Source organism: Centropristis striata, chromosome 4, assembly GCF_030273125.1.
Source record: "Centropristis striata isolate RG_2023a ecotype Rhode Island chromosome 4, C.striata_1.0, whole genome shotgun sequence".
NCBI lineage: Eukaryota > Metazoa > Chordata > Actinopteri > Perciformes > Serranidae > Centropristis > Centropristis striata.
Genome location: NC_081520.1, coordinates 473,362 through 500,906, shown reverse-complemented (window position 1 = coordinate 500,906; position 27,545 = coordinate 473,362). Strand labels below are relative to the sequence as shown.

General features: G+C 38.0%; 1 protein-coding gene across 1 annotated transcript; it reads left to right on the top strand.

The window, feature by feature from the left end:
* The first annotated feature begins 1,804 nt into the window (after window positions 1-1,804).
* Window positions 1,805-26,258, top strand: ngef (neuronal guanine nucleotide exchange factor). The gene is made up of 15 exons (XM_059330498.1): window positions 1,805-2,059; window positions 5,502-5,593; window positions 9,357-9,686; window positions 10,141-10,205; window positions 11,387-11,628; window positions 13,168-13,328; window positions 13,443-13,595; window positions 15,307-15,436; window positions 15,573-15,647; window positions 16,903-16,992; window positions 22,763-22,926; window positions 23,147-23,305; window positions 25,117-25,196; window positions 25,288-25,392; window positions 25,514-26,258. The coding sequence occupies exons 1-15, from the start codon at window positions 1,820-1,822 to the stop codon at window positions 25,759-25,761; spliced, it is 2,334 nt and encodes a 777-aa protein (XP_059186481.1). The 5' UTR covers window positions 1,805-1,819; the 3' UTR covers window positions 25,762-26,258.
* Window positions 26,259-27,545: the final 1,287 nt, after the last annotated feature.

The window sequence follows — 27,545 nt, the reverse complement described above, 5'->3', positions numbered from 1 at the left end:
TCCAACAGACCAGATCTTCGTGGGGTTATAATCCACTGTCAGTGCTGACCTCATTGTTGGAGTTATTTTGTTATTTAGTTTAGTTTAGTTGTCTGTTTAGTTTATTAATAACAAAGAGTATTGTTTGATTATTCTAAATGTTTGTTTATTTTGGTAATATTTTGTTTTGCTAGTTAATTGTTTAGTTTAATCATCATTATTGTGTAGCATTAGTTATTTTTTGTGTTTTATGTAATTAGGGTTGGCACCATGGGCGCGTTTGTCTCTCGCAGTGGATAAAATAAACCTTTTGGAACTAACAACCACCTGCCTGCTACACCACACACCCATGGTGCATCAGTGGCATTTTGATTACATTTGTTTTAAGTTTAATTTTGTTATTTTTTCGGACAAAATTGCCACTACACTCATTATTTTGTTTCTTTTTATTAATTGTGGTTCACAGTTTCTAATTACTTTTGTATCTGGTTATTTAGAATGCTTTGTCTTTAATCACTTTCTTTTTTTTTTTTCAGAATATGTGTTTTTGTATTGATTAGTGGAGAGAGATCCATTCATTATCCTTAACTGCTTATCCCAGCTGTCACAGGGCTGACACATAGAGACAGACAGTGATTCACTCTCTCATTCACTCCTACGGGCAATTTAGAGTCACCAATCAAATCTAAGGTGCATGTCTTTGGACTGGGAGAAAAAACAGAAAACCCTGAAAAAACCCACACTGACACAGGGAGAACATGAACATGAACATTTCACAAAAAAGAGCTGCAGCTTCAGCTTCAGCATGGATGATAGAAATAATAAAGGACTCATTTTAATTATATTATAATTATTCCTCTGTCACTGGTTGATCAACCGCTAGAACCAAAAGAACACTTTACATTAGGACTTAGTTAGTGTAGATTTTACAATAAATAAATAGCTATATACACAGTGCATGCAATAGCTTTTCCTAAGCTAACTCGTTATAAATTAGGGGGCAATCGATAAAAAAATCTGGAAAAAAATAGTTATTTGTGTTACCCAAACAGTATAAAATGTCCCGTCAGGCAACAATGAAGAAAATGCTCTCCGTCTCTTAGGAGGTTATTTAATTTCAGAACTCTGTGTACGATGGAAGAAAAGAGAAAGTGACCTTTAACCTCTCCTCGTCAGCTGACTAAAGATAAACTACTGAATGGCCCCCTGGCTCAAACTTTACACACAAGGAAATAACAAACACCAACTGGAAAATGCATGCTGCATTTTTGTAACTGTTCTTTTCTTAACTTAATTTAAAGTTTTACAAATTAAAGTAATTTAACTTATACCAGGAAGAAAAGATCCAAAGAGCAAAAACTTAGACGAGGTTTTATATGGAGTTAGTTTTGCAGACATGAAGCAGAGAACAGACTGTAGTTGTTAGTGGCTTTTAGTGGCTTTTCAGGTTCTTCAACAGCAGAGTGTAAGAGGCGTGAGACTCCAGGTTCAGTGGAGGAATGTCAGTACGTAACAGGGTGGTGTAGAGAGGACGGAGCCTATCAGAGGAGGGACAAAGAGCAGAAAGAGAGAGAGTCATAAATACAATAATTACAGCTTAGGCAGAAATAAGTGACGCACTCTCCTGTTCCACAGGCTGCTGGTAGCTAACAACACTGCTGGCCTGACAATAGAGAGAGGGCCAAGGAAACACTTTTATTTTTCAACTCAACTTTTTCTTTCTAATCATGGAATTGCTCCTGGATTCTGGCTAACTATGATACATTTATTCCTCCCAGTCTCCTCCAAGTCAAGTCAAGAGTTTTTCTAACTTTCTGTTTTGAGGAACGAGTCCTTCAGCATGTCTGTGACGGCTCTGTTCAGGAGCAAGTGGGGGCAGAAGTCTCAGCCCCAAGAGAAGCTTCAGACAGCTGTGGTCCAGCCCGGCCATGAGGATGAAGATGATGAAGATGACTCCAAAGTTGGTTTCAGTAGAGAGACCATTCGCAGGAACTCACGCTTTTATCGCTCAATGAGGAAAAAGAGGATGGCCTCATCTGAGTCGTCTGAAAGTAAGAAAACTTTAGGACTCAAACATTGTGTTTCTACTGTTTTATTTAGTTAACATGGCCTGTTGCCCAATAAGTCAATCAACATTAGAGTTGACTCTGTGGGCAACGTTGCCAGACCATCACAGTGAGCAGCTGGATAGAGCTCAGCTCTGTCTCTTGGTGTTGAGGCTTTCTCTGTTGTGGCTCTACATGTCGTCCTATTGGCAGCTGATGCTGTTGTTTAAATGGAACAAAGGTTTGGTACGATCCCTCAGTATAACTCCATGAATACAACCTGAGAAACTAGTTTTGTTTGAACAGTCAGTACAATGGTCTGAGTAATACCTGTTCTTTCCAAAGGTCAACCTCTAAGCTAATGGTTTTAAGCAAAAAACAAGTTTAAATGTTAAAATTAAACAACTAGATATAATTAATTTCCTGTTAATATGAAGTCTGAAATTATTTTTGAAAGATGTTCTTATGGGAGTTTTATCTGCTTTGTTCTAGATGTATACTCAACATCACATAGACATAATAGTTAATGTCACCAAATGTGTTTGTATCCTGAGCATTAGTCACTGGAGGAATGCACCGTAGAGCCAGTGTTTGAGTTTAGACTTTGTCCGGAGCTCAGATAGCCTCAGAGGAAGGATTACTGATGCTGTAATACATAACTGACAGACAGCATCGGCCTCACTAACAAGAAAGTAAAATGAAGTCATAAAACAGTGAGACCTGGAGAAAATGGACATAAAATCCAGTCATCTGAAGAAGAAAGGAAACTAAAAACCAGTAATCCATTTTCACATGCAGTTTTCAGGCCAAATTGAATTATGATCAATTGTAATTATTGATAACGATTTATATATTTTTGTTGTTGTAACATATCTGGAGTTGTTTATTTGCACAGCTGGTGATATCTTTGTCCTTTGCATCTCATCAAGGATATGATCATATGCTTTGATTGTAGGTCTGATAAGTGGCTTCTAACAACTACAACGTGTTGTTATTTATGTTTTGTATCTGCTTATTCTAAACAGCAAACAAGACAAAAACATCCCTGGATCGCTCAGATCTGTTCAGTGTCACATTCTAATCTGAGTCATTCACAGACTGATAGTGAAGTTTTCTCTTTGGTACAGACAAAATTTATGAGTGATCCAGAATTATCAGGATCACATGACAAAGGCTGTTTCAAAGAGTCTGCACCTGACAAAATACAATCTGGCCTCTGCATACTAAAACATGACTGTGAAATGGAGCATCTTAAGCTTTTTAATGTGACGTATTTCTGAGTAAAACAGAATATGTAATATATATATACATATATATATATGTAAGTGAGGTCATCATGAGAAGGGATTTTATTTTTGCTGAAATGGTTTTAACAACTAAATCACTTGAGGGACTGTGACTTTCCAACTCAGTTTTAAGGTGATTAACCAACAAATAGCCTGTAAAGTTTTGTACTTTCAGATGAATTTACCAAATCATATTGTTTTCTTGTGGACCTGTGGAAATGTTACATGGTCTGAAATGGTGTTCAGCTACAGATTAAACGGCCGGAAGCGTATAATGTAATACGTTGAACAGACATTCTTGATCAGAAGAATAGTCAAGAAGACTTCCAGCCCAATGACCCCCAGGTTATTAATTCCTCCTCTCTAATACGACCCAGGATCAACACGTCCTCATACGGAAACATCATGGTCTTAAATGGGGTTAAAATTGTGAATCTCTTCTAGTTTGGTTTGGTTTTGGCAACAAAACTAGAAGGTTTCACAGAATATCATGGTTTGAATTATACATTTCCTATATAACTTCCATCATGTGTGTAGTTTGTAGCATATTGCTATATACATAACTTAGAAACAAGTTAAAGTTGACTTTTGATTCCACATCAGACATAAACCGGGTCAAAGTCCTGTTTGCTTCACCGACCTCTCCCTACAGACTTTATTGCTCTTTATACTTCAGCACCTTTGATCCTGTCACCATTACTGTGACCACTAGTGATCACTGTCACATTAAACATCAATATGGGTTGAAAAAACTGCTTGTACAGTCTTTGGGGTCATTTTTGGGGGGGACTGTAGTAACGTAGGCATTAATATGAATACCACTGCTTTGACTAGGATCGGCCAGGCGTCTGTGCTACTCCGGGTCCTAATACAGACTTTGTTCTGGTCCAATCCCAGGACCGATAGCCAATCCTGACTTTAACCACTCAAGTCAATGCCTGATCTCAACCAAGGCTTCTTAATCGTAGAGGTGAAAAAAATAATTTACACTCAAGGCCTACTTACAAGCTTTTTCTTGAGGATTTAACCATGAGACCATGAAAATTGAGAAAAAGTCCCTTGTTTTTCCCATTATTTTAGCAATTACACACTGTAGTATTTACATATCTTAATAACTTTGCCCATCTTCATCATTATAATATTACAGAGGCTGTTGGATTTGTACAGCATATCCTGCATTTTATTTTGTTAACAAAGTTGTTTTAACCTGCCCAGATGTTGTCCAATACTGTATTTATCTGTCACTGGTGGGAATGTTGGTCCCTCAATGGAATAGTGATACAGTTCATTCTGGAAGTGGGAAAATACCACAGAGGACATATGACAGTAAGAACTGTTTACCATCAGGATGGCCAGAAAAAATCAGCATTTAAATGTGTAGGCTTATCAATAGCCAGGAGAAATCGCTGTAAATCACTAGTTTTGACACATCTTAATGTTAAATTTAAATTCTATGTTAATTGTATCCATATTTATGAGGCATTAAGAGTTTCTTTTGCGCTTTGATATCATACGTTTCATCTGAATATTTAGAATGATTAATCTATTAGTGGTCATGTCAGTTATTTTTCAACAGCGTGGTTCATTTTGCATTATCCCTTGTTTATTCTAGCATATTGCTACTTACTACACTCAAAGAAGGCAGTGTGTGTGTGTGTGACCAAAGAAGTTCTCCTGTGCATATTTGTAATTCCTGACCAGCCAATTATGGGAAAAAAGTTTATTTTTCCCTTCTTTCACCACCTTACTGCAGTGCATTTTTCAAATATCATTGTTTTATTAGACACAAATCACTTAATTCAACAGATCTTGCCAGATATTTACTATTTAAAAGGCTGGTTGTGATTTATGTTGAACATTCAGTCTAGTCAGCAGATCACAACTAGTGCAAGAAGAGAAAAATATAGAATTTAACTTATAATGCGTTATTATGTGTGTGTGTATGTGTGTGTGTGTGTGTACTGCGTGCATGTGACATTGTTTGCAACAATGTATTTGAAACAGGCAACATGTGACTGAAATTGAGAAAACGACATTAAAAACGTTTCATTCCTCTGTTGCACCTGATTATGAAGAGACTTTATTCTGATTATGAAGAGACTTTATTCTGATTATGAAGACACTTTATTCTGATTATGAAGAGACTTTATTCTGCTGATGCTTGTCTCTGTCTGTCTCTGCAGACTCCCAGAGGATGGACCACAGTCCGTCCAGCAGAGCCGGAGGTTCTCCGTCTAACGCTCCTCTACCCTACAAGTCACCGTTGGTGCCCAGGGCGAGACGGTGAGCTGCCCAACCCTTCCCCTGAACATCACACCCACAAAACAAACAAGCACACACACTGCTTGTTTGAACACTGCACACTTTTATACTTGATACTTTCAAAGGCATATCAAGTCTGTGATAAGAGCTCCAGCCTGTCAGTCTCTCTGAAGGTTAATCCACTGACACTGGAACAGCATGTAGTAACACCTGAGTAGGGAGTTATAATAATATAAGAAAGTTATACCCAGGAGGCAGTAAGCTTCAACCTCTGAGGTCCTGGAGATTTTGGTTCAAGTTTGTCAACTTCCTCTGCATTAATTTCTGTCTGTTCAGCTTCTTCCAGTCTGTCCTTACATCACATCATGGCTCCTTTTCTACACACAAACTAGCTATCAGTCAGATTTTACATTTTATTTTAGTTAACAAAGTATAAAGCTGCCATGAACCCAAAATACAAACAAAAGACACAGGTGTCTATGGAAAAGTACCTTTTTTATTTATTAGGGCCTCGTGAAAACTGCCCAAAATTTTGCATTGAAGTGAATGGGACGGCAGGAAATTTTCTAGTTTATTTTACCATTTATACACACAAAAACAGCAGAAAAAATAAATAAATAATATAACGACAAAACAGTCTATTTGCATGTCATTTAAAAATAGTAATAGTTTTTATTGTAGAAAGAAAATTGACATTTTAAAATTGGTCTTGAAACATAAATGTGACACTGTGAAAGCTCTTATGATGCACTTTAACTGGCTTTCTCAGCTTGTCTACATATCATATATATATATATAAAGTTATTACTGTAAATAAAACATGTGTATTTTTAATAAATAGATGAACTCCAGAGGGTTAATGTTCAACACCCACTCCTGTGAGAGGAATCTTGTCATTTTCATTCATAGACAAGCCTATAGAAATACGTGAAAGGGTAAAATACAAACAGTATTCAACTCCATCTATCTTTCATAAAAACAGAAAGCTTGTTGCCATGACTCAAAAATAGATAATATGATGTTCTGACTGGGATATGGAATGTAACATGCATTTATTAACAACTGAATTGTGATGGCAGACACAACAAAACAAAACAGTTTATATATATATATATATATATATATATATATATATATATATATATATATATATATAGAGAGAGAGAGAGAGAGAGAGAGAGAGAGAGAGAGAGAGAGAGAGAGAGAGAGAGAGAGAGGCTTGAATTCACATTAAAATGACTCGTTGGAAGATGGTCTTAGCCATCTGGTGAAACATAATGGTGTATTAAAACAACCTACTAATAATTCAGTGAATGTTTGAATATACAACTGATCAAGACAAACATTTCCCAGTTTATAAATATTATAAATAGGAGGTGGCTATTCATCAAACAGCAGTTGAAGTGTCGATGCCAGCGGTAAACTGTGAGAACTGGAGAGTTTAAGAATGTGTTTATAGTGTTTATAGAACAGGTTGTTATGGAGAATTACTGCATCAAATGAATGAATATACAGTATATCTATGACATGTACATAGATGTACAGGACCATGGATATTGATTTTTGACCTTTGATTTGATTTATTTGGCACAGTTTTAAAAGAAAGAAAATAACATAATAACAACAACAATAATACAATTTATATATTCCATATACATATTAAAATAAAATAAAGACATGCCAGGAAAACCCCAAAAACCCTCCTGGGGCTTGAATAGTGGGATTCCCTAATGTAACATAAAATAACAAGGAACAAAGAACAAGGAACATAGAATTATACAGAGCAAGAAACTAGGAAAACAAAACAAAGGCACAACAATGAAACAAGAATTATAATAGGTTATTGAAATAGCAATAGGTTTTTTAAAGATTAAATGTAAGTAAGTAAATGTAACATGTAAATATTATTACCTCAAACGTTAAATAAGGTTTTCTACCATGTCTCAGGACTTTTATTCAGCAAATGGATTTCTTGACCTGTTGAACTCTGATCATGTAACAGCTTTCCTGCTCCAAGAGGATCATGTGATCAGATGTGAATATGTTACTTCATATTATAATAAAATAATAATATTCATATCAATAATATAATATACTCCTGGTTGATGACCGTGGTCGATGCTTGGAGCAGTTTTGGTCACAGACAAATGATAGATTTGTTGTGTTTACAACATTTACAAATCACTTTTGCTGAAGCCTTCAGGACATTTACATTATTGATCTATGAATGCAGACTTTTAATGATCTGCACTGCAAAAAAGTGTCTAAAAACAAGATAAAAACACTAAATGTGTTCACGTATGTGAGTCCCCTCAGCTCTCTGGACCCCAACTCAGTCGATATGATGCATCCAATTTTCATTTATTTTATTAAGGTATTTTTTTAAATCTTTATTTTTTATTTTTTTAATGAGCATACTTGGCATCCTGTGTTTATTTATGTATTGCTATTATTAGTATAATTGTTAATGTTGCCTCCCTTTATATTATTATAATACAATATTTTTTTCACTGTTTTGTATTTATTTTTCTTTTTGTTTTGTGGGTTGTCTTTTTTTGTGGTACTTTGTTCTAATGTACCCTTTAAAAAACAAAATGTGGAAAACAGCTGTGGGATAAGTTATGTCTTGTACTGATGCTTATGAATGCTAATTTCCAATAAATAATATATTAAGAAAACAAAAACAAAAAAAACAGTAAATCTGAGGGAAATGATCTTGCTGCATGGACAGATAATTTACCTTGACAAAATTTCTTAAATTAAGATTATTAAATCTAGAAATAAGCATGTGTACTATTATGTACTATTATTATTATTATTATATACCGTCTAGTCACTATAGCATTGTTGCCATCATATCACCAGTTTAATTATTACCATCATCTGCCAACCATCCTACCAACTGATGTTCTTTTTTTAACTTCTTAAGTGTTCTTGTTCTATTCTGTGTTTTTTTCTATTGTTGTTTTTATTTATGCTACCTCAGTATTTTATTCTATTGTATTTTATCATACTTGAATACCGGACTGCTGTGACAACCGAATTTCCCTTCAGGGATGAATAAAGTAATCAATCAATCAATCAATCAATCAATCTATCTATCTATCTATCTATCTATCTATCTATCTATCTATCTATCTATCTATCTATCTATCTATCTATCTATCTATCTATCTATCTATCTATCTATCTATCTATCTATCTATCTATCTATCTATCTATCTATCTATCTATCTATCTATCTATCTATCTATCTATCTATCTATCTATCTAGAACACTTAAAATAATAAATGAACTCTTAAACCAGATAAAGTAAAGCTGCCAGCAGTGATGAACTGGCCGAGCAGAGTGACCTGATGATTATTTGGTTCTTACCAAGATAAAAAAAAACTTTAGATTTAGAAGTGTTAGATCATTTATCTTGTTTTAAGAGTTAATTTCTTATTTTAAGTGTTCAACATGCTTATTTCTAGATTTAATAATCTTAATTTAATAAATCTTGTCAAGGTAAATTATCTGTCATGCAGCAAGATCATTTCCCTCAGATTTACTGTTTGATCTGGTTTTTAAACACCTTTTTTGCAGTGTGGACCCAGAATGTGTGGTGAAGGTTGTTGCTGAACAGAATCAACTTTAAACAACTACAGTGACTGTGACATCACATGAGAAATGTTACGAGAGAGATTTACCTGATTTACTGCATGCAAATCACAGAGTTTCAGTTTTCTAGGTGAAGGTGATGGCTGCTGTAGATGTTTTTCTAAATAGTGTTTTTTTCTGCAGCCCTCAGCTTTCACCACGGCTCGATCACTCTGCTGTGTTGCCAAGCAATGGTTCGGCTAGCAGACCTGCTCCCAGTGATGCTGGGGATTGGAGAAGAGGAGGAGTGGGAGGAGGGAGGAGTGTGGACATATCTGCTGCCTCCAACAGCCAGCATCAAGATTTTAAAGCTGACATGATCACTTACCGGACTCACGGCATTCACAGCGGAGACATAAAGAAGCTGTCTGAGCAAACAGCTGCTGCTTGCACCGTACAGGAGGTCAGAGGGAAAACCATGAGCTCCCAGCAGCCCAGCTCCTCCGGAGCAGACCGGGAGAACGCCAACCTCAGGTCAGACCTCATCCTAGAAACAGACAGGGGGAAAAATCTACTGCTGTTAGTCAACAGGAGAAATAAAACACACAAGAGATACATTCAACTTATTCCTGTTTTAGTACTTTTGCATGCGAGCAACAAAATTAGCAAAAGATTGTGAATTATGATAAAAGAGGCGATGCAGATTGTGATGATTGAGTAGTGACTCATTGTGTGGTTGGAGAGGATGTGAAGAGGCGCAGATGGATCTTTATAAATTTCCATCAAATAATGTGAAGTGTAATCCTGCTGTGCTTCTCTCTCTGATGGAGAAGCTCAGAGAATCCTCAGTATGTTTCTGCTGTGTGCTGGAATGCAACACCAGCACTACTGCATTATTTCTTGATTTAGGAAATGAAGCGCAAAGGAAATTTATTCAGCCACTTCCCCGTCTGTCCAAACACATATTTCATATTGTCTTTCTTTTCAGCTTGCTGAGCAACGGAGACAGCTCCCAGTCGATCTGCCACAGCCTCAACATCGTCAAAAACATCGGTGAGAAACGAGGCTAGCCATCTATTCCTCCCACTTTACCACCTCCACAGCTGGTGCTGCAAAATCATCCTGTATTCGTGAAATATTTTACGACTGAACATTAGTAAGACACACGCATTCACATATACAACACACACAGATTTCTATAACAACAACATGACGCTGAACTGTTTCTGCTACTAGATATCTCTGACAGTTCATCAGGTTGAGAGCCTCTCTGGTGATAGTCAGTCAAGTGTTATTCAGTGTGTACACAGGATAATACTGAGTTGACTTAGTTAGACAGCAGCTTTCCTGTAGGACGATGGTAAACATTTCAACATCTCAACAGAAACAGTTTTACTCATTTATAGATATATGTGCTGCTTCTTTTTCTCCAACCTGTCCATTTCTTTGGCCATGTATGCGCATTTCACTCTCTTATGTAAGTCTCAGTCCAGTTCTACGCCCACCGAAGCAATCTGCAGTATATGACTGAGGGAGATTATGCAACAGGCCCCTGTTGTTCAAAGTCACCTTCCCTCTTACAGATAGGAACGTTTCCTGAAGGAGCAGCCGCTCTTATCAGCAAACCTTTTACTTTTAGTTGACATTCAGCTCTTACAGTCATTTCCTCTCCGCTCTCTCTGCTGTAACCTTAGCCAGGCTGTGGATCAGGCCAGCTAGAGGGAAACACATCACTTTATGGGATTTTTAGGAAAGGGAATAAAAATCCATCGTGGAGGGAGGCTGTAGGGGGTTTGCGAGGGAGAAGGGAGGGAGGGGTTTATTTTGAGTGGTGTGTAATGTTCTATATGACGAGCACTCTTAAAACTGAAAAGTTTGTCACATCAGTTGTAAAAACATAAGTCCACCACGTTTTTGGGCTTTGCATACATCCAAATGAGCTATTCCACCACATTTCCTACCTAGAAACACCACTACTCCTGCACAGTGGTGATTCAGGCCTTTGCAAAAGTCAAAGAAAGCAACAACCCCAATACCATGAAGGCTGAGTCCTGCTGCGGGGGACCCGGGTTCGAATCCGGCCTGAGCTCCCTTTACCCTCTGTCTGCCCCTTTCTATCTGTCACTTTCAATAAAGCATGAAAAATGCCCCCAAAAAATAATCTTAAAAAAAAAAAAAAGTGATATTCTTCATGTGTACCTGATGCCTGACTCATTGCGTTTTCACTTTTCCAGCCTTCCTCTACCAGGAGTACCGGGACACGTCCAAGCAGCAGGAGATCGAGCAGCGGCGGCTGCGGGACCTCTCTCCTCGGGTCCCCACAGGGACGCTGGTGGCAGAGGTCTCGTCCCCTCCAGTGTTACAGCTGCAGCTCAGGAACAGTGCTCGCTCTCTGAGTCTATGGCAGAACCTGGAGGTGGTGCAGGCAAGCGGCCTGCTGACCCAGTTACCACAGAGAGAAGTCATAATACAAGAGGTGAGCAATTTTGTGAAGGGTTATATGGATACTTTTATTTTGTTTTTTAACCTTTATTTAACCAGGTGGGTCCCACTGAGACACAAAGACCTGTTTTTCAGGGGAAGCCTGGCCGAGAAAGCAGCAGGTTAAAAGTTACAACAATAAGACAGACAGTGCATCATGACAGAACAGACAATAAAACATGGAGCTACAGTAAAATACAAGCATCCAGACAACACAGTCAGATCGGCATGGACAGCACAAGATCATGACATCATCAAAAACAAGTGCAAAGGCGATACGAGTCTGCTTCAGATCTCTCAAGAGTTTTTAAAGGATGTGAGCGTAATAAGGTCCTGCAGATTGAGACTCTGGAGCAGATTCCAGGATGAGGGAGCCCGATACATAAAAGCCTGTTTACTGAGTACAGTGCGGACTTTGGGAACAGTCGACAGTATGTATCGTTGGACAGACTGTAGCTGCTGTGGGTCCTGTTAATGTAGTCACACAGGTATGTGGGGAGTAAACCCAGAACGGCCTTATAAAGAAACAATGCCAGTGAGTTAACCTGCGAGCGGCTAAGGACGGCCACTCAACTTATATATAATATAATATACATATAAGCAGCAGTGATGTGAGAGCTCTGCAGCCTGTAACAAACCTCCAGGCACCATGATGGGACACAGTATCAAGGGACTGGAGACTGTAAATACAAATGTTAATCATAGAATAGGTCATCAAGTCGTCTTTACTGATACTGTTCATGATCACTAGAGGGTCCAGCTGGTCGGCTCGTTCAAAATCAAACGCTGCACATCGTTCTTTAATCTACAGATCAGAGTCTCTCTGGATGATCTGCCTCAGTATCTCTGCTGTATCTACAGTAAATCAGTTTTTAAAAGGAAACTTAAAGTCTGTCTCAGACAGTAATTCATCTGTTGGTGTGTTGTGGGAATGATCTGTTTTGAATAACTCAGCTGTATTTAGTTTTTGGGAGGTTTAGTAACTTTATTATATTGTCAACTATTGTGTGGGTTTGTCTGTTTTATATTGTATGGACTTGTTTTCTTTTTATTAGATATTTTTGTTTTTGTATAGTTCTTAATTGTGATTGTATTGTATGTTGTATGTGTTATGGCATCAGCTAATGGGGATCCTAATAAAATTAAATAAAATGAAATGTGTAGACAGTATTTGCAAATGCTCGATCTAAGAATAGTTGAAGTCAAATTTCATGGCAATCCATCCAATAGCTTTCAAGACTTTTCACCTAGAGCCACACACCCTCATGGTGGAATGAGTGGAAGATTATTAAAATTCCGTTGGATTCATCTTCTGGGAACCATGATGGTCTGTACAAAACTGAACCAATCAGATAGTTGCAGAGATATTTCAGTCTGGATCAAAGTGGTGGACAGTCTGAAAATAATAGTCTAAGAGAAACAAACAACATCAGCAGGATCATACTTCATCATACTTCATCATATCAACTCTTCACTGTGTGTAGGGATCCTTGATTAGTATCAATGTGGCCTCATTGTTTGCTTCTCTGTCCAGGCCATGTTTGAGCTGGTCACCTCAGAAGCATCGTACTACAAGAGTTTGGAAATTCTGGAGACTCACTTCCTCCGTAACCCTTTCCTAATCAACACGCTCAGCCAGTCCGATGTGCATTTTCTGTTCTCCAACATTGAGGAAGTCATGAAAGCCAGTGAAAGGTAGGACAAGACCTTGATAACACAAATCGGTTTATGATGTGTCTGATCAATTTTTAGTCCAGAAAACAAGCTTTTGCTTCATATCCCTTGTTAATGGCCTGTTCATATTTCCAGGTTCCTGATGGATCTCGAGCACCGGATTGAGAAGTCGATTCTGATCTCAGATGTGTGTGACATCGTTTACTACCACGCAGTGGAACACTTCAGTGTCTTCATCAAATATGTCATTAACCAGGTCTACCAGGAGAAGAACTACAGACGCATTCTGTAAGTACCTATTAAAAAAAAACCTTTAACAATGTGCACCACGCCTTCTTCATGTGATTGTTTGGTGGTATGTGGTTGAGTAGCAGTTTCATGGTGAAGCAAATGGTGGTCATTTTTCAGAATATGTTATTATTTTTTAAATACTGGACAGTATTTTGTATGTGAAAGCAGTAAATAATCAAAACAACTGAAGATGAAACACGCCTAGAGAGAGAGGAGCTGTGAGAAAGAATAATAGGCGTCTTCCCTGAAGCGTCGCTGGTTTCTGTCTGTGAATGTTGTCAGCCTGTCTTTTCACCAGAGAACAGGTTTATGTTTGATCACGACAAATGTGATGTGCAGGGTGTGGTTGACTGTGAATATAATGTGTTCATGTTAATCAACCACACATACCTGAGTGAGAGTGTGACATTCCCACGCATTGTAGAAGACAGGTGCATCATCATTAATGGGACCAGTGCCAGCTACTGGAAAAACCCTCTGAGACCTGCTGCTTGTTTCAAAATTAAATAGGGAAATTGTAATGTGAGTGACTGGTTTATTTACTAACATTTTGGAGGAACCTGGTCTCACAGGAATCCGTGAAATAGCCACGGATTTGCTTAACTCAAAATCTGTGGAATAGCCACGGAATCACTCAAATTTCCATGAAACTGACACGGATTTTGCTACAACTTTCAACTCGATACGATACTCAGGAAAATATTCGATACTCGATACCACAAGGATAAAAACAAAGACCCCAAAATTTAACAGAAATATTTATATTAACAAGAAAAATTAACATATCAAATTCAAATTTTTCACTGAAATGAATGGGCAGATTTTTTTTGCAGCCAATCTTAGCACCCCCTGCTAGAATTTTCAGTAGATTGCAGGCTTAAGGCACTTCCTGGTTGGCCTCCTTGCTCAGAGTTTAGATGGATTAATTTGTTAGTTACAGTAATCTAACCTTGGAGTAACAACAGCATGAACTAGTTTTTCTGCATTCTTTTGCGACAGGATGTGTCTATTTTCGTTACAAAGGGAAATAAGGGAAAAAGGCAGTCCTTGCAGTTTGTTTTATATGAGAGTTAAATGACAGATCCTGATGAAAGATAACCTCAAGATTCCTTACAGTAGTGCTGGAGGCCAGGGTAATAACATCCAGGGTAATAAAATCTTTAGATAATGAGTTTCGGAGCACAATGACTAACATCAGCATAGGAGGATTCATTGTTCAGATGAACAAACTGGGATCAGTCTGATAAATACGATTCAAACCAACTTATTGCCGTTCCTCTAATGCCAATTAAAGGTTCCAGTCTCTATAGCAGGATGTGATGGTCAATGGTATCAAATGCAGAGACAAGAGCTCTGTATGAAGCAATTAAAAGCTCATTTGTCATTTCCACCAGTCTTGTTTCTGTGCTATGATGAGATCTGAATTGTGTGATGGACTAAGACATTGTTGGATTTAGTATTTTCATGAGATTTGTTGACAACAAGAAAAGTATACACTAGCCATATACTTTAAGTAAAGTAGAACTTAAAGGATGCTTTATTAAAATATAATCAATATAATCAGTCTTTATTCATGGATCAGTAACAGTCTGACTGGGTTAGTGGCAAAGTGTCTTCCTCTTTATTTCTCTGTCTCACATCAAAGATAAGAGAGAGAATGTTTGATTTATAACCAGCGGAGCATTGTGTTGTGTTAACGTCTATCCAGAGAGGGGAACCAGGCGTTTCGGGAAGCCATGGCCTCTCTGGAGAACCATCCCCGGGTCCGGGGCCTGTCCTTCACCTCCTTCCTAATCCTTCCTTTCCAGAGGATCACAAGGCTCAAGTTGCTCGTACAAGTAAGTGTGCCAACATTAGTTAACACTGAATCAATTCAAGATACTGCACAATGAATACATTTAAATGTATCTAATCTGCAGTAAAAGAGGTTTGGTGCCACTTTAGAGTTTTTATTTAACTTTGTTTTTCACACAGAATATCCTGAAAAAAGCAGAAGAAAACTCAGAGAGGGAAGCAAACGCTATAAAAGCACATCAGCAACTGGAGCAGGTGAGCATCAGTCATGGGACATTAGTAGTCATCAGTTCTGTTAAGAATGGTTGTAAGGATCATTATGATGATATAACTATCATTTTGTTAATACATTTATTCATGCACTGCACTGACTAATCAAATATGTGCACAAATCCCCAGTATGGTACTTTGAATCATGAGCAGTATAATATAATTTAATTTTTTACATAAAGAATACAATTATTTCTGCTGTGAAAACTTGCCAGACTTGTATTACACGTATTACAAAAATCACAAAGTGCAAATATATGCACTTAGTTAGTATAGTACACTTCCACTAACAAAAAGTATTATAATAATAAGATAGTATGTGATAACAAAAATGAGGAGCAAGGCTCTTCCAATCAGTAAAGGCCCTTAAAAACAACATCTTTGTTTTGTTCTTTGTTTTTCTTTGCTTGAAAATGAAGACAGTGAGGAATAATAGCAACTCAGAGTGGGTGAGGCCAGAAACAGTGGCGGACTCAGACTGTTAGAAGGGCAAAAAATAAAAAGGGCACATTCTGCACAACATGGAGCCCACCAGCAGCAAAAAGCTATGATGCATCCAACCTGGTCTCACAGGAATCTGTGGAATAGCCACAGAATCACTCAAATTTCCGTGAAACTGACACGGATTTCGCTACAATGCAAGTTAATGACAGTCATATCCCGTGGCTATTCCATGGATATTTGTTCCTATTGGTTTGTTCCAAGTCACGTGACTTTCAAGGTCCCGGCGGTCAGAACAAAAAACATGGCGGACAGTTCTCTCATTTTTAGTGAAAAAATCAATATTTTGTGAATGTACATAATCACTTTGTATGTTGGAATAGCCACGGGATATGACTGTTATTAACTTGCATTGTAGCCAAATCCGTGTCAGTTTCATGGAAATTTGAGTGATTCCGTGGCTATTCCACGGATTTGATGTCATCATAATTTAAACAGGGTTAGAGAAGCAATGAGCCCCTGATGGAGCATTGACGGTGCTGATATCTGATGATGGAGGTGAACAGTGTGGAGGAGGCTCGCAACAATTCAGTGTGAATAATAATAATAATAATAATAATAACGGCTTAAGTGTGAAGTTCCAAACGTACTCCTCATTTTATTGAAATAAACAATACATCATTTTTGTACCAGTTTCCGCCTTTAAAAAGATCTATAACAATGAGAACCAAAGATAAGAAGAGGGAACAGTATCATGTGATCATCTATTGATTGATGTGTTTATTTGTGTCTTCCTCAGATCGTGAAGGAGTGTAACGAGGGGGTGAGGAAGATGAGTCGCACTGAGGAGCTTATCAGCATCGAGAAGACTCTGGAGTTTAAATCCAAGGTAAACTAAAAGTCTTTTTGTCTTGCATTTTGAAGCAATTGCATAATGAAGTCACACACTTGTTTTCATGATGGCACATTGCAGATTTATGTCCATCGTGCATTTTATATTAAAGTATGAAACCTTCCTGATTTGTCTGTGACAAAGTGGAAAGAGGGGGTCAGCACAATCTGTTGGTAACAATCAAGCACTGTAATATAATAATGGCATTCAGGATTAGGGGGATTTGTTCAGACTATGGCTGTGTCCCAGTTTAGAGACCACCTTCTTTAAGTCTGGATTCTAAGACTAAATAAGTATATAAGTACATAAGTAAATAAGTCCCATTCCAAAGGCTTGACAAATGTAGCATTCTTTTGGCCTGTTTTGGACACATGCTTTATGCTTTGCAGCCATATTCCACAAACTACTGGGCTCTACACTGATTTAAAGGTGTGAAGTAGCAGGAGTATTTTAATGCAGATGGTTGCTTGTCAGTGGTAAACACATCACATGAACCAACCACTTAAACATGCCACTGCAAGGTAAACAATAGAAACTGCTAGCATTAGGGATGCATGGAGTCCATGTTTACTACTGCATACACTATACACTACTTATTCTTCTTTAAAGCAGCTTGGAAATAATGTTCATCATTCCATAGTTGCTTACACACAGAGCCAAATGAATGGTTGAAAAGTTGCATTGTTAGAATTCAAGAAAAAAATGTTTGTCAATAAAAATGTCAAGTGTAAAACAAGAAAGTTACCGATTGCTATCCTGCTAGTTGTGTAAAATCAATCAAAATTACTTTATTTATCCCTGAGGGTAAATTCAGTTTGGTAGAATCGAAAAGGAGCCGTCCACTGCTGTTGTTCTGGTCCATAAAGGTTTTGTGTAGCAGATGATCTGGTATTTCAGGATCCTCCAACATGTTGACAGGTCATCTCTCCACCACCTCCTCCAGTGGTCCAACCTGGCCCCAACCACAGAACCAGCTCTGTAGACCAGAACCAGTTCTTTAGACCAGAACCAGCTCTGTAGACCAGAACCAGCTCTTTAGACCAGAACCAGCTCTGTAGACCAGTCTGATCATCTCTGTGTGTGATGCTGCCTCCCCAGCAGACTGCAGCATAAAACAACACACTACCACCACAGACTGATAAAACATCTGCAGCATCTCACTACACATGTCCAGAGATCTGAGCTGAGAGAAGAAAAAGAGGAGCTCCGCCCCTTTTTGTAGAGAGCATCTGTGTTTAGGGACCAGTCCAACTTATTATCCAGGTAAACACCTAGATACTTAGAACTTGGCACCACCTCCATGTCCACCCCACAGGTATTCACTGGCTGAAGGGGGCTTGAACCTGTAGAAATCTATGATCATTTCCTTAGTCTTTGAGGTGTTCAGTAGGAGATAGTTCTTGTGACTCCAGTCACTGAAGGCTTTTATCAGATCCCTATATTCAGATTCCTGTCCATTCCTGATACACGCCACAATAGCAGTGTCATCCGAGTACTTCTGGATGTGGCAGGACTCAGAGTTGTATTTGAAGTCCGCTGTGTACAGTGTGAACAGGAGTGGAGCCAGAACAGTGCCTTGTGGAGCCCCTGTGTACAGTGTGAACAGGAGTGGAGCCAGAACAGTGCCTTGTGGAGCCCCTGTGTACAGTGTGAACAGGAGTGGAGCCAGAACAGTGCCTTGTGGAGCCCCTGTACAGTGTGAACAGGAGTGGAGCCAGAACAGTGCCTTGTGGAGCCCCTGTGCTGCTCATTAATGTCAGTTCCCCAACCTGACATACTGTGGTCTTCCTGTCAGGATAAAAACACTAACTTATCAAAAATGGACAGTGATCATGGTACTGAATTTAACATTTGTAATGTTAGAAAACTGTATTGTAAGGAATAAAGCAGGCCTGCTTTCCTGAAATTAAATTATATGTGAATATATCACAAAGGGGACAAGGATAAATTAGTTTAAGAAGTTTGTCATTGTGCATCATTCTAGCTAAGCAAGTGAAATGGTTAGGCTGATACTAACGGCCTGTGAAGTGTGATACTAGCATGGGTTTGTAAGTTTGGCACACAAAATAAGAAAAGCAAATATCTATTTTGATATTTTCATAATAAATTATGAAAGAATACACCTGGGGCTACTGTCAGAGGGGGGGGGGGGGGGGGCAGCAAATAAGGCAGTGGATTTGTAAAAAGACAAGGTGGATTTAATACAGCATGAAAAACATGGGAAAGTGAAAGCCAGCAGCACAGTCTGTAAACAATATGACAACCTTGACAAGTCCAGGCAAGAACAGGAAATGCTACAGATGTGGCAGGACAAGCCATGCGAAGAGAGGCTGCAGGTTTCCCAGCAAGAAGTGTCATAACTGTGTAGGGTGGGGCAAATCAAAAGGCCTGCAGGATGAGCCATTGAACGACTTCAGGAACAAAATATTACTACTATGTAAATGAAGCAAACTCCCTAATGAAGATGACCTGAGTTAGACTCAGTGCTAGCAGAGTGTAGGATGACATTTAAGCATTTGGCATTAAAGAGGCTTTGTGGTTCAGGTGGTCAACATAAAATGGCAAGCTGTACATAAAACAGATGACAGAGCAGACACATTACAGGACGTGTTTAAAGGTGGTAGAGATGCAGAAAGGCTTCATAGAAAAGACATTTATAGCCAGGGAGGCCACATTTGAATTTTGTAGTTAAACAGTTACAGCATTAATTTTAGGAGCTAGTGCCCAGCAGAATACTGAACCCACAAAGACCCAAAAACAGGAGCAGGTTTAGTAGACTTTATTTGCCACACACAAAAAAGGACTCCAACAGTCAAGACAGAGGAAGTCCAGGGGGAAAACTCCAAGGCAGGGTTAGGGTTAGATGACGAGGGCGGGCAGGCTGAGCGTGGCGAGCAGAGCAGGTAGCTATGGAATCTGTCTGGAAGAGTGAACTGGAGTTAAATACTGCAGGAGGTTGATTAGATGATGAGAGGCAGGTGTGGAAGCTGAACAATAGAGGATCAATGAGGGAGTGGTTGAAGAAGTAGGTCAGCCACTAACACAAAGGGCAAGGAAACAGCAGGAAACACAGAGTAATACATCCTGACAATTATGGTCTATGGATGGTCATGGTCACCTAACATATATATATATATATATATATATATATATATATATATATATATATATATATATATATATATATATATTTAAAAAAAATGCTATTCTTCTTTTCTCTTCTCTTCTTTTCTTCTTTAACATATAGCACTCCTGTAGCGATGACAGTTAGCTCTTAAAGTTGCACTTATCGTAAGTCGCTTTGGACAAAAGCGTCAGCTAAAAATGACATGTTATGTAATGTAATGTAAAAGGTTCTGTGCCATGGACAACAGGTCAGAGAGCACAGAGCCCAACATGACAGCAGAGTGTCAGAACAGAATCACAAGATTGAATCTCATAGTTTGTTTGCCATGAACATTTTGAGAGCCAGAGCGACAGCATGCAGAAAGTTGATATCACATATCAGGTTCACCGACAGCAGAGAATACTGCTCATTTTTCACAATGTTAAAACCAATTTTATTTTATTTTTATTTTTGTGGTGTGGAAAACTCAATTTTTTTTTCTTTACCCAGACTTTAAAATAAAGGAGGGCAGCAAATAGTGAGCCAGTGAACCAGAGTCCAGGGGACAATTTGTAGTTGACAGTAAACAGAACAAACGTGTAACTGCTAATATATTTCAATAAAACATATTACATATAACATTATATGAAAAATGTAAAGCACTGATCTACAAATGGTGATGTCTGCACAAATAACCCAGTGTCTAAACTGCAGTATCACAGATGCACATATTTAATAAACCAGTGTGTTACTGCTGCTGTTGATGAACACACCTGGTCAGGTGTTTGTTTTCTGGAACTAAGCTTCATTCTGAATTGAAGATATGATAGTCTCTGTAACTGTTGGACAGAAACACACTAAGTTAGACATAAGCCATGCAAATCAACAGATTTAGTACTTTTTATAGTACTTTTGTGGTAAGAGTCTATTTACATATACTTACTCACCTTTTGGTAAGAATACCAGTATCACCATCATTCATTGTGCTATGGATGGTGTTAAAAAGGAAGCAGTGTACCGAGACTTTTAACATAATTATCAATGGAAATATGTCAAGGAGCACATCCAGACCATGGATCAAGTGTTGTAGTTACTGGCATTTAATGGACAATATAGTGCAGCCCCTACTGCCCACTAATGTGAAAGTAATGCAGAAAGAGGAAATACTCTTCAGTTGCAGAAAATAACTATTCCCAACAGAATGAATAATGTTGACTTGTTACTTTTGGCCGGTTGTAATGCTACAGACGGGACGAGCTGCTATCATGGAACAAGAACAACAACAGGTTACATGTGGTTTCTCTCATGGACGCCGACATAGAAAGCAAGGCAGAGTCATGTAGCTCACAGCAACAACAGGCAGGCCAGAGCACCTCAACGTGGTTAGATGTTTATATCCATTGAACTCAGCTTCATAAACAGTAACTAATGACGGTTGTATTCTACAGATGATGGCGTCAGATAATGATCAGTGTTTTGGCAGAAAGCAGACCAAAGAGTTCAAGACAGGAAACACAATAAAAAAACTCGGCTCCTTTCATGTAACAGATAAGCTGAGAGGCTGATAAAGCAGAGCACAGTGGACACATGAGACAAAGGCCACAGTCACCATATGGACCTTAACCAGCTGAGATAATGATTGGTAGAAGTTAGTTTACTAGTTATGTAATGGTTTATTAAAGATGGAGAGAGTCACATGCTTTTTAAATGGAAGACCTGTGTGTTATTATTAATAGCAGCCATTTCTTAGTGCTAATAGTGCTAATAGTGCTAATCGTGCTAGACTTTCTAACTGTGGCCATCATGTGGATTACTTCTGAAAAAATGAGCTTGAGGCACATAGTTTGCATTTTTAACAGACTTTCTAAGTAAGTAAGTAGTCTTTGTTGTTAAACTGTTTTACACAACAACAATAATAATAATAACAATAATAATAATATTAATAACAACAACAACAACAACAACAACAATAATAATAATACATTTGATTTATATAATAAAACCTGCTTACAGTCGCTGTAGGGCCAGAGCAACCAAATGTTAATAATCGTGTTCAGTTGTGGGGAAACATCATGAAGAACATGTGCTGAGTGGAGCTGCTGCACTCTTACCTGCCTTATGAAACCCAACACTGTTTTAAGTGATGAGAATCAGATAATTCACAACTGTAACTATTTGGTCATAAAGGTCATAAAAACCCAAATACAACATAGTGAAGAGCCATCAGTAAGAGCTGACCAATGTCTAAAGTTTCCAAATTACCAACTAATGCAGCAGAATTGTGCTATGCAGGAACTATATAATATAGATTTTTTCTGAACATTTGGACTGGACTGGAATAATCTTCCTTTAAACATACGATCATTGACATCTTTTCATAGTTTGAAATATGCCCTGTCTTCTTATTTTGAGTTAAACTGCACATGTTTCAGATAATGTTATGTCAATTTCTTTTTTGTAACACTGCAATTTCAATGTACAATAATATTATGTCACTTCTTTCAGTTTTACTAGGCTAATGTTATGGCCAACTTGTGGCCATTGAGAGGTTGTGTTCATTCTTGTGTTCATTTTTTTTTTCTCTATGTTTGTGTTGATGCCTGTTGTCTTTGTTGTTGTGTGTCTGAAACTTATTTGGAGCTCTTCTTTTCTCCTCTGCAGTCTGTTCCCATCATTTCCCACTCACGCTGGTTACTAAAGAAGGGCGAAGTGCAGCTGATGGCTGGACCAAAGAGCACTAGGACCATGCGGAGCCGGAAGCTCTACCATCCAGTCTTCTTGTTCCTGTTTAACAATCTGCTGCTGGTCACCAAGCGCAACTCTGGGTGAGTTCATGGTCATGTGTTTCCACTATCCAATGGCCAGTTTATTAGGCACACTAAGTAAATCAAATGTAATCTGTTCCAATAATCGTGAAGTCAATTTTCCCTACATGAACCAAAATAATTAAACTCATGTCAGTATAATACAATACAATGCAACAGTACCACAGACTGAGAGTATGTCTATATTTAGTGAATGTTAATTCAGTCAACTTGTTGTCAGCGGGGACAAGTTTCAGGTTCTGGACTCATGCACACGGGCCATGTTGAGGACTGAAGATCTGGAGGACCAGGGGCAGCTGCTGGCCAACGTCTTTAACCTGAAACTGCTGGAGAACCAAGAGGAGCGACCAGTTAGCTACATGCTCAAGACCTCCAGTATGTGAGTATCTGAAGCAGAATCAGCTCAGGCTACCACTAACAACGTGTGAATGAAATGATGTGGGTAAGGGTAATGAGAGAAAATGCTTCCAACAAACTTTCTTTGTGGATACAAACATATTAACTACAATATTTTATGATAGGAGATATGTAATTTTAGCATGAAGCTAAACTACCAATACATTTAGAAATAAATCATAATATGCAATCTGTAAAATCCATGACAATATTTATGTAAAAAAAACAAACTTACACATTTAACTGTTCTGAGTTGTTTGGCCCAATGTACTGACTGTAGGCTGCTGTAACAGGGAGAACAGACAGAATCATGGTGAAGGAGGAGCAAGTGTTAATAATAATAGTGTGTTAGTAACAGTAAGTGTATACTGCCCTCCACAGTCTAACTGCAGTAACTACACTTTTGGTCCAAATTGAGTTATAACTAAAAATGAACTCCTTGATGTCTGTTTTATCTTGTGACAAAGTTTTAGATTTCAATTTTGCTTTAATTCAGATAAATAATGACATAAAATGGCAATAACTCCAACTCCAAATTTGATAGGGAAATTATTATCTGGATAATGATTAAGTAAAAAAGTGAGATAAAATTATGTTAAGACTAAAATCTAACTTTACTTTATAATATTACGTTTTTTTGTTTAACACTTTTAAATATGCTTATAACAAAATAAATTTGAAAATGTTTATTCACTGAAAACAAAATATAAAAGCTGAAAGACAACAACATTGTTGTTACTGCTCTCTGGTTTTGCATTACTATTAGAACCTTTTACAGCAAAACCAGAGTGCAGTAACTACATTTTTTGGGGTCAAAGGTTAAATAAATCGTCATGATTTTTTAGCATAGAAATAACATCATTAATACATGTAGAAATAAGTGTTCACTTACCTACATATAACCCATTTAGCTGGCCAGTTAAAAAACATTAAACTTTAAAGCAGTTTATCTCAGTTTTACTCTTGCGTAGTTACTGCAGGCTTATAATATAATATAATATAATATAATATAACAATATAGTTATGGAAGAAACAAGATCATGAATTAACATTTATTATACAGAAATCTTAATAACAACAGAGAATCACTACACACTATCTAAAGAACTGCACTGCATGAGTAAACTTAGATTGAATAATTACAACCAGCATTTGTTATGAGTGCATACCATTCTCTTTTATTTAAGAAAACAAAAAGAGAATATGGGTTGTGATTTTGTGTTGATTAAAGCTGAATTTGAACATTACCTTAACCAAACTGTGAAGTCCCTACATAGGATATATTGTTTGATCAGACATGTTCAGTTTAGACTTGGCTGTATTTTCTTGTTTGGATTTGAGTATTGTAAACAACAGCTTTATTAACATTATATTTAGCATTACCTGCTCTGCAATGAGTACAACCTTGATGCACCTAAATGTTGGGCAAATCTGGTTCACATTTATAAAACAGGAAACATTTTACAATTTTGGCAATTCTGGATTATTTACTTTGATAGTCACTTGCAAATGAGTGAGTGCAGTATGGATCATTGTGTTTTTAACGTTAACAGTGTATTTTGAACAATGCTACACAGAAGAATAAGATATATCAGGCTTTGTTACTAGAATTAATCCACTGTTATCTTTTTATTGGATTTGTTTGTAAAAAGAAAAATAAAGAATATATTTGTGATTTTTTTGTGAAAAAAATGGGGTCCAAATGGTTGGCTCTACTGGGATAATTGTGAACATATGAATCAAGAGTTCAGTTTTAAAATAATTGCTTACTAATCAATGGCATCATGTGAACAGGAGTGATAAGCTACGATGGATGTGTACTCTCACTCCGAACCGGCGAACCCGCTTCATGTCTACGAGTGCCCACCAGCCAGGTGAGACAGAATATCACACCAGTGTACCTGTGTACAGTCACTTATTACAGTCTTGGAGATATGTACTCAATCTTTCGGCCATGTTTGTTAGACTCTCCACAGGTGCAGTGTATCCAGTCGTACTCCTCTCAGGAGCCAGATGAACTCTCCATTGAGATGGCTGATGTTCTGAACCTCCTGGAGAGAACAGAAGATGGTGTGTAGTGGCACAAATCTGCTTTATATCCCATTTGAGGCTATGGCTTGTCAAAAATGAATAAAAAAGGCATTTTGTCCTTTGCATTGTTACCTATTTTTCTGTATTTTCTGTATTCCAGGTTGGATGATGGGTGAAAGGCTCCATGATGGAGAAAGGGGCTGGTTCCCTAGTCGTGTAGTCGAGGAGATCCAGAGTAAGGAGGTCCGAGCCCAGAACCTGAGGGAGGCCTTCAGGATCCAGCAAGCCCAGGAAGGTGGAGGAGGCCCACAAACTGGAGCCAGGAGTGGTTTAAGGGTGGGGAGACGCACACCAAGGGGCTCAAACTTCTCCAACCAAATGGGGGAGAGCAGTGACGTAAAGCAGTGAAGCATTCAGGGTCATATGCACTAAAACCAATAATCAGGATATATGTGACTTAAATACCATATGATCCATATGATGGCATCTTGTCCTTTTGATTTTCACTTAGCAGTTGATGGTTTTAGAAATCCACATGATTGACGTGCTTGAGTCAATAACCTTGTACATGCTGCATGTCTCATATAAACTGGCCCACACGTTGTGGTGTAATGCATGGAGCAAAGCTCTTTGTCTGGTTAGCAGCTGTGTGTTGGGTTGGCAGCAACCCTAAAAGGTCTTGTAATGGAACTGTAAACATCCCTCAGCTGCATGGGCAAGTTAAAACATTTTGAATATGTTAATTTAATTGTAAAATAGCCATAAATACTAAATTACACCCCACATGCACAACACAACAGCAAATTGTACGGTGGGTCCAAAGGTGCAACACACTGCAACTTAAACACATGCAACAAAATGAAATACAACATTAAATACAAAAAATTGAAACACAACAAAATATATGCATTGAATTGAGCATTTAGGGCTTGCATACAAGTGTCTAACAAAATACTGTTGTATGAAAATGTGCAATGATTAAGTCTGTCTGTGAATATTCAAATAAGTCAGTCAGCTACAGTGATACTTCACCCAAATCTGTCTTCTTGGGATGAAAAACTGACATGATTGCCGGCTGTCAAAGGTTGCTCCATCATGGAGAACAGCAGCAGTAGTCAGCAATGAGTTGACATTATAATCTAATCACTATAAGAGTGGTTAGTATTCACAGCTAAATGTGTCAAGACATCCATAGAAGTGGTCAGCGGTGTCAGCGAGCATTGATCAGTGTTCTTTTTGACCTGAGATGCGTACACAATGATACACACACACACACACACACACACACACACACACACACACACACACACTGCTTACTTTTATAAACATATAAACACCAGCACAAGAACACAATCATATTCTTTCTCTTTAGGTTTGGTACATAACTATTAAAGAACAAATGCTATCCTAGCAGAGAGCCATTACACACCATAGGCCTCTATGGATCAGAGCACACAAAAAAACCATCTTTAAGCCTACTCACCTCATTTTTTTCAAAGGCATCTGACAAGTCTTGTGCTGTGTAGAAACCTTAAAATTGTAGCGTAAATCAATCTGTTCCCACACTGACAGAAACGCAAGTCCATCTAGCCTATCTTCTGCCATGATGCAAGTAGTTTTTAATTTGTTTTAAATTATAAAAAATCTCCCTTTGCTCCTTCCACGTCATGAGCATAGCAGTGCAAATGTCACTGAATTTGGATCCTTTTCTCCTTTAGCTTCTGCAATCTACTCATGAAAGGCATTTTTGTTTTTCTGCTGTTTGTAGCGAGAACATTAGACACAAGAGATTGGACAACACCGTTTACCAGCATCATTGCAAATTATGAAGCAAAACAGAAACAATGTCCAACAATCATTTATTTGAATAACGTACAGGGTAAATTTTTTCACAACATATAGCATATCGGTACATGTAGCATACAGACATTAAGTGTGATTGCAGTATTAGAGTGACATGTACTTGGAAGGTGGTAGCAACAAGACAGTCATGATGAGTTACAGTTTTGGAAGTTATGTCAACTAATATACTAGTACCAAGTGCAGCTTGGGGTGAGTTTAAAACACAAGCTACTAACATTGTAATAACATTATAATACAGGGACGAGCACATCTTCTGTTCTCTGTCAAAGAACAAACTACACAGTGACAGTCACCATTTACGCATGCAGTGTTTAATATTGAAAATATAT

Coding starts and splice junctions, on each gene's coding strand:
- ngef (XM_059330498.1), top strand. CDS start 1,820: ATGTCTGTGACGGCTCTGTTCAGGAGCAAGTGGGGGCAGAAGTCTCAG. Junction 5,594..9,356: donor TTGGTGCCCAGGGCGAGACG/GTGAGCTGCCCA, acceptor TTTTTTCTGCAG/CCCTCAGCTTTCACCACGGC. Junction 22,927..23,146: donor GTCACCAAGCGCAACTCTGG/GTGAGTTCATGG, acceptor ACTTGTTGTCAG/CGGGGACAAGTTTCAGGTTC.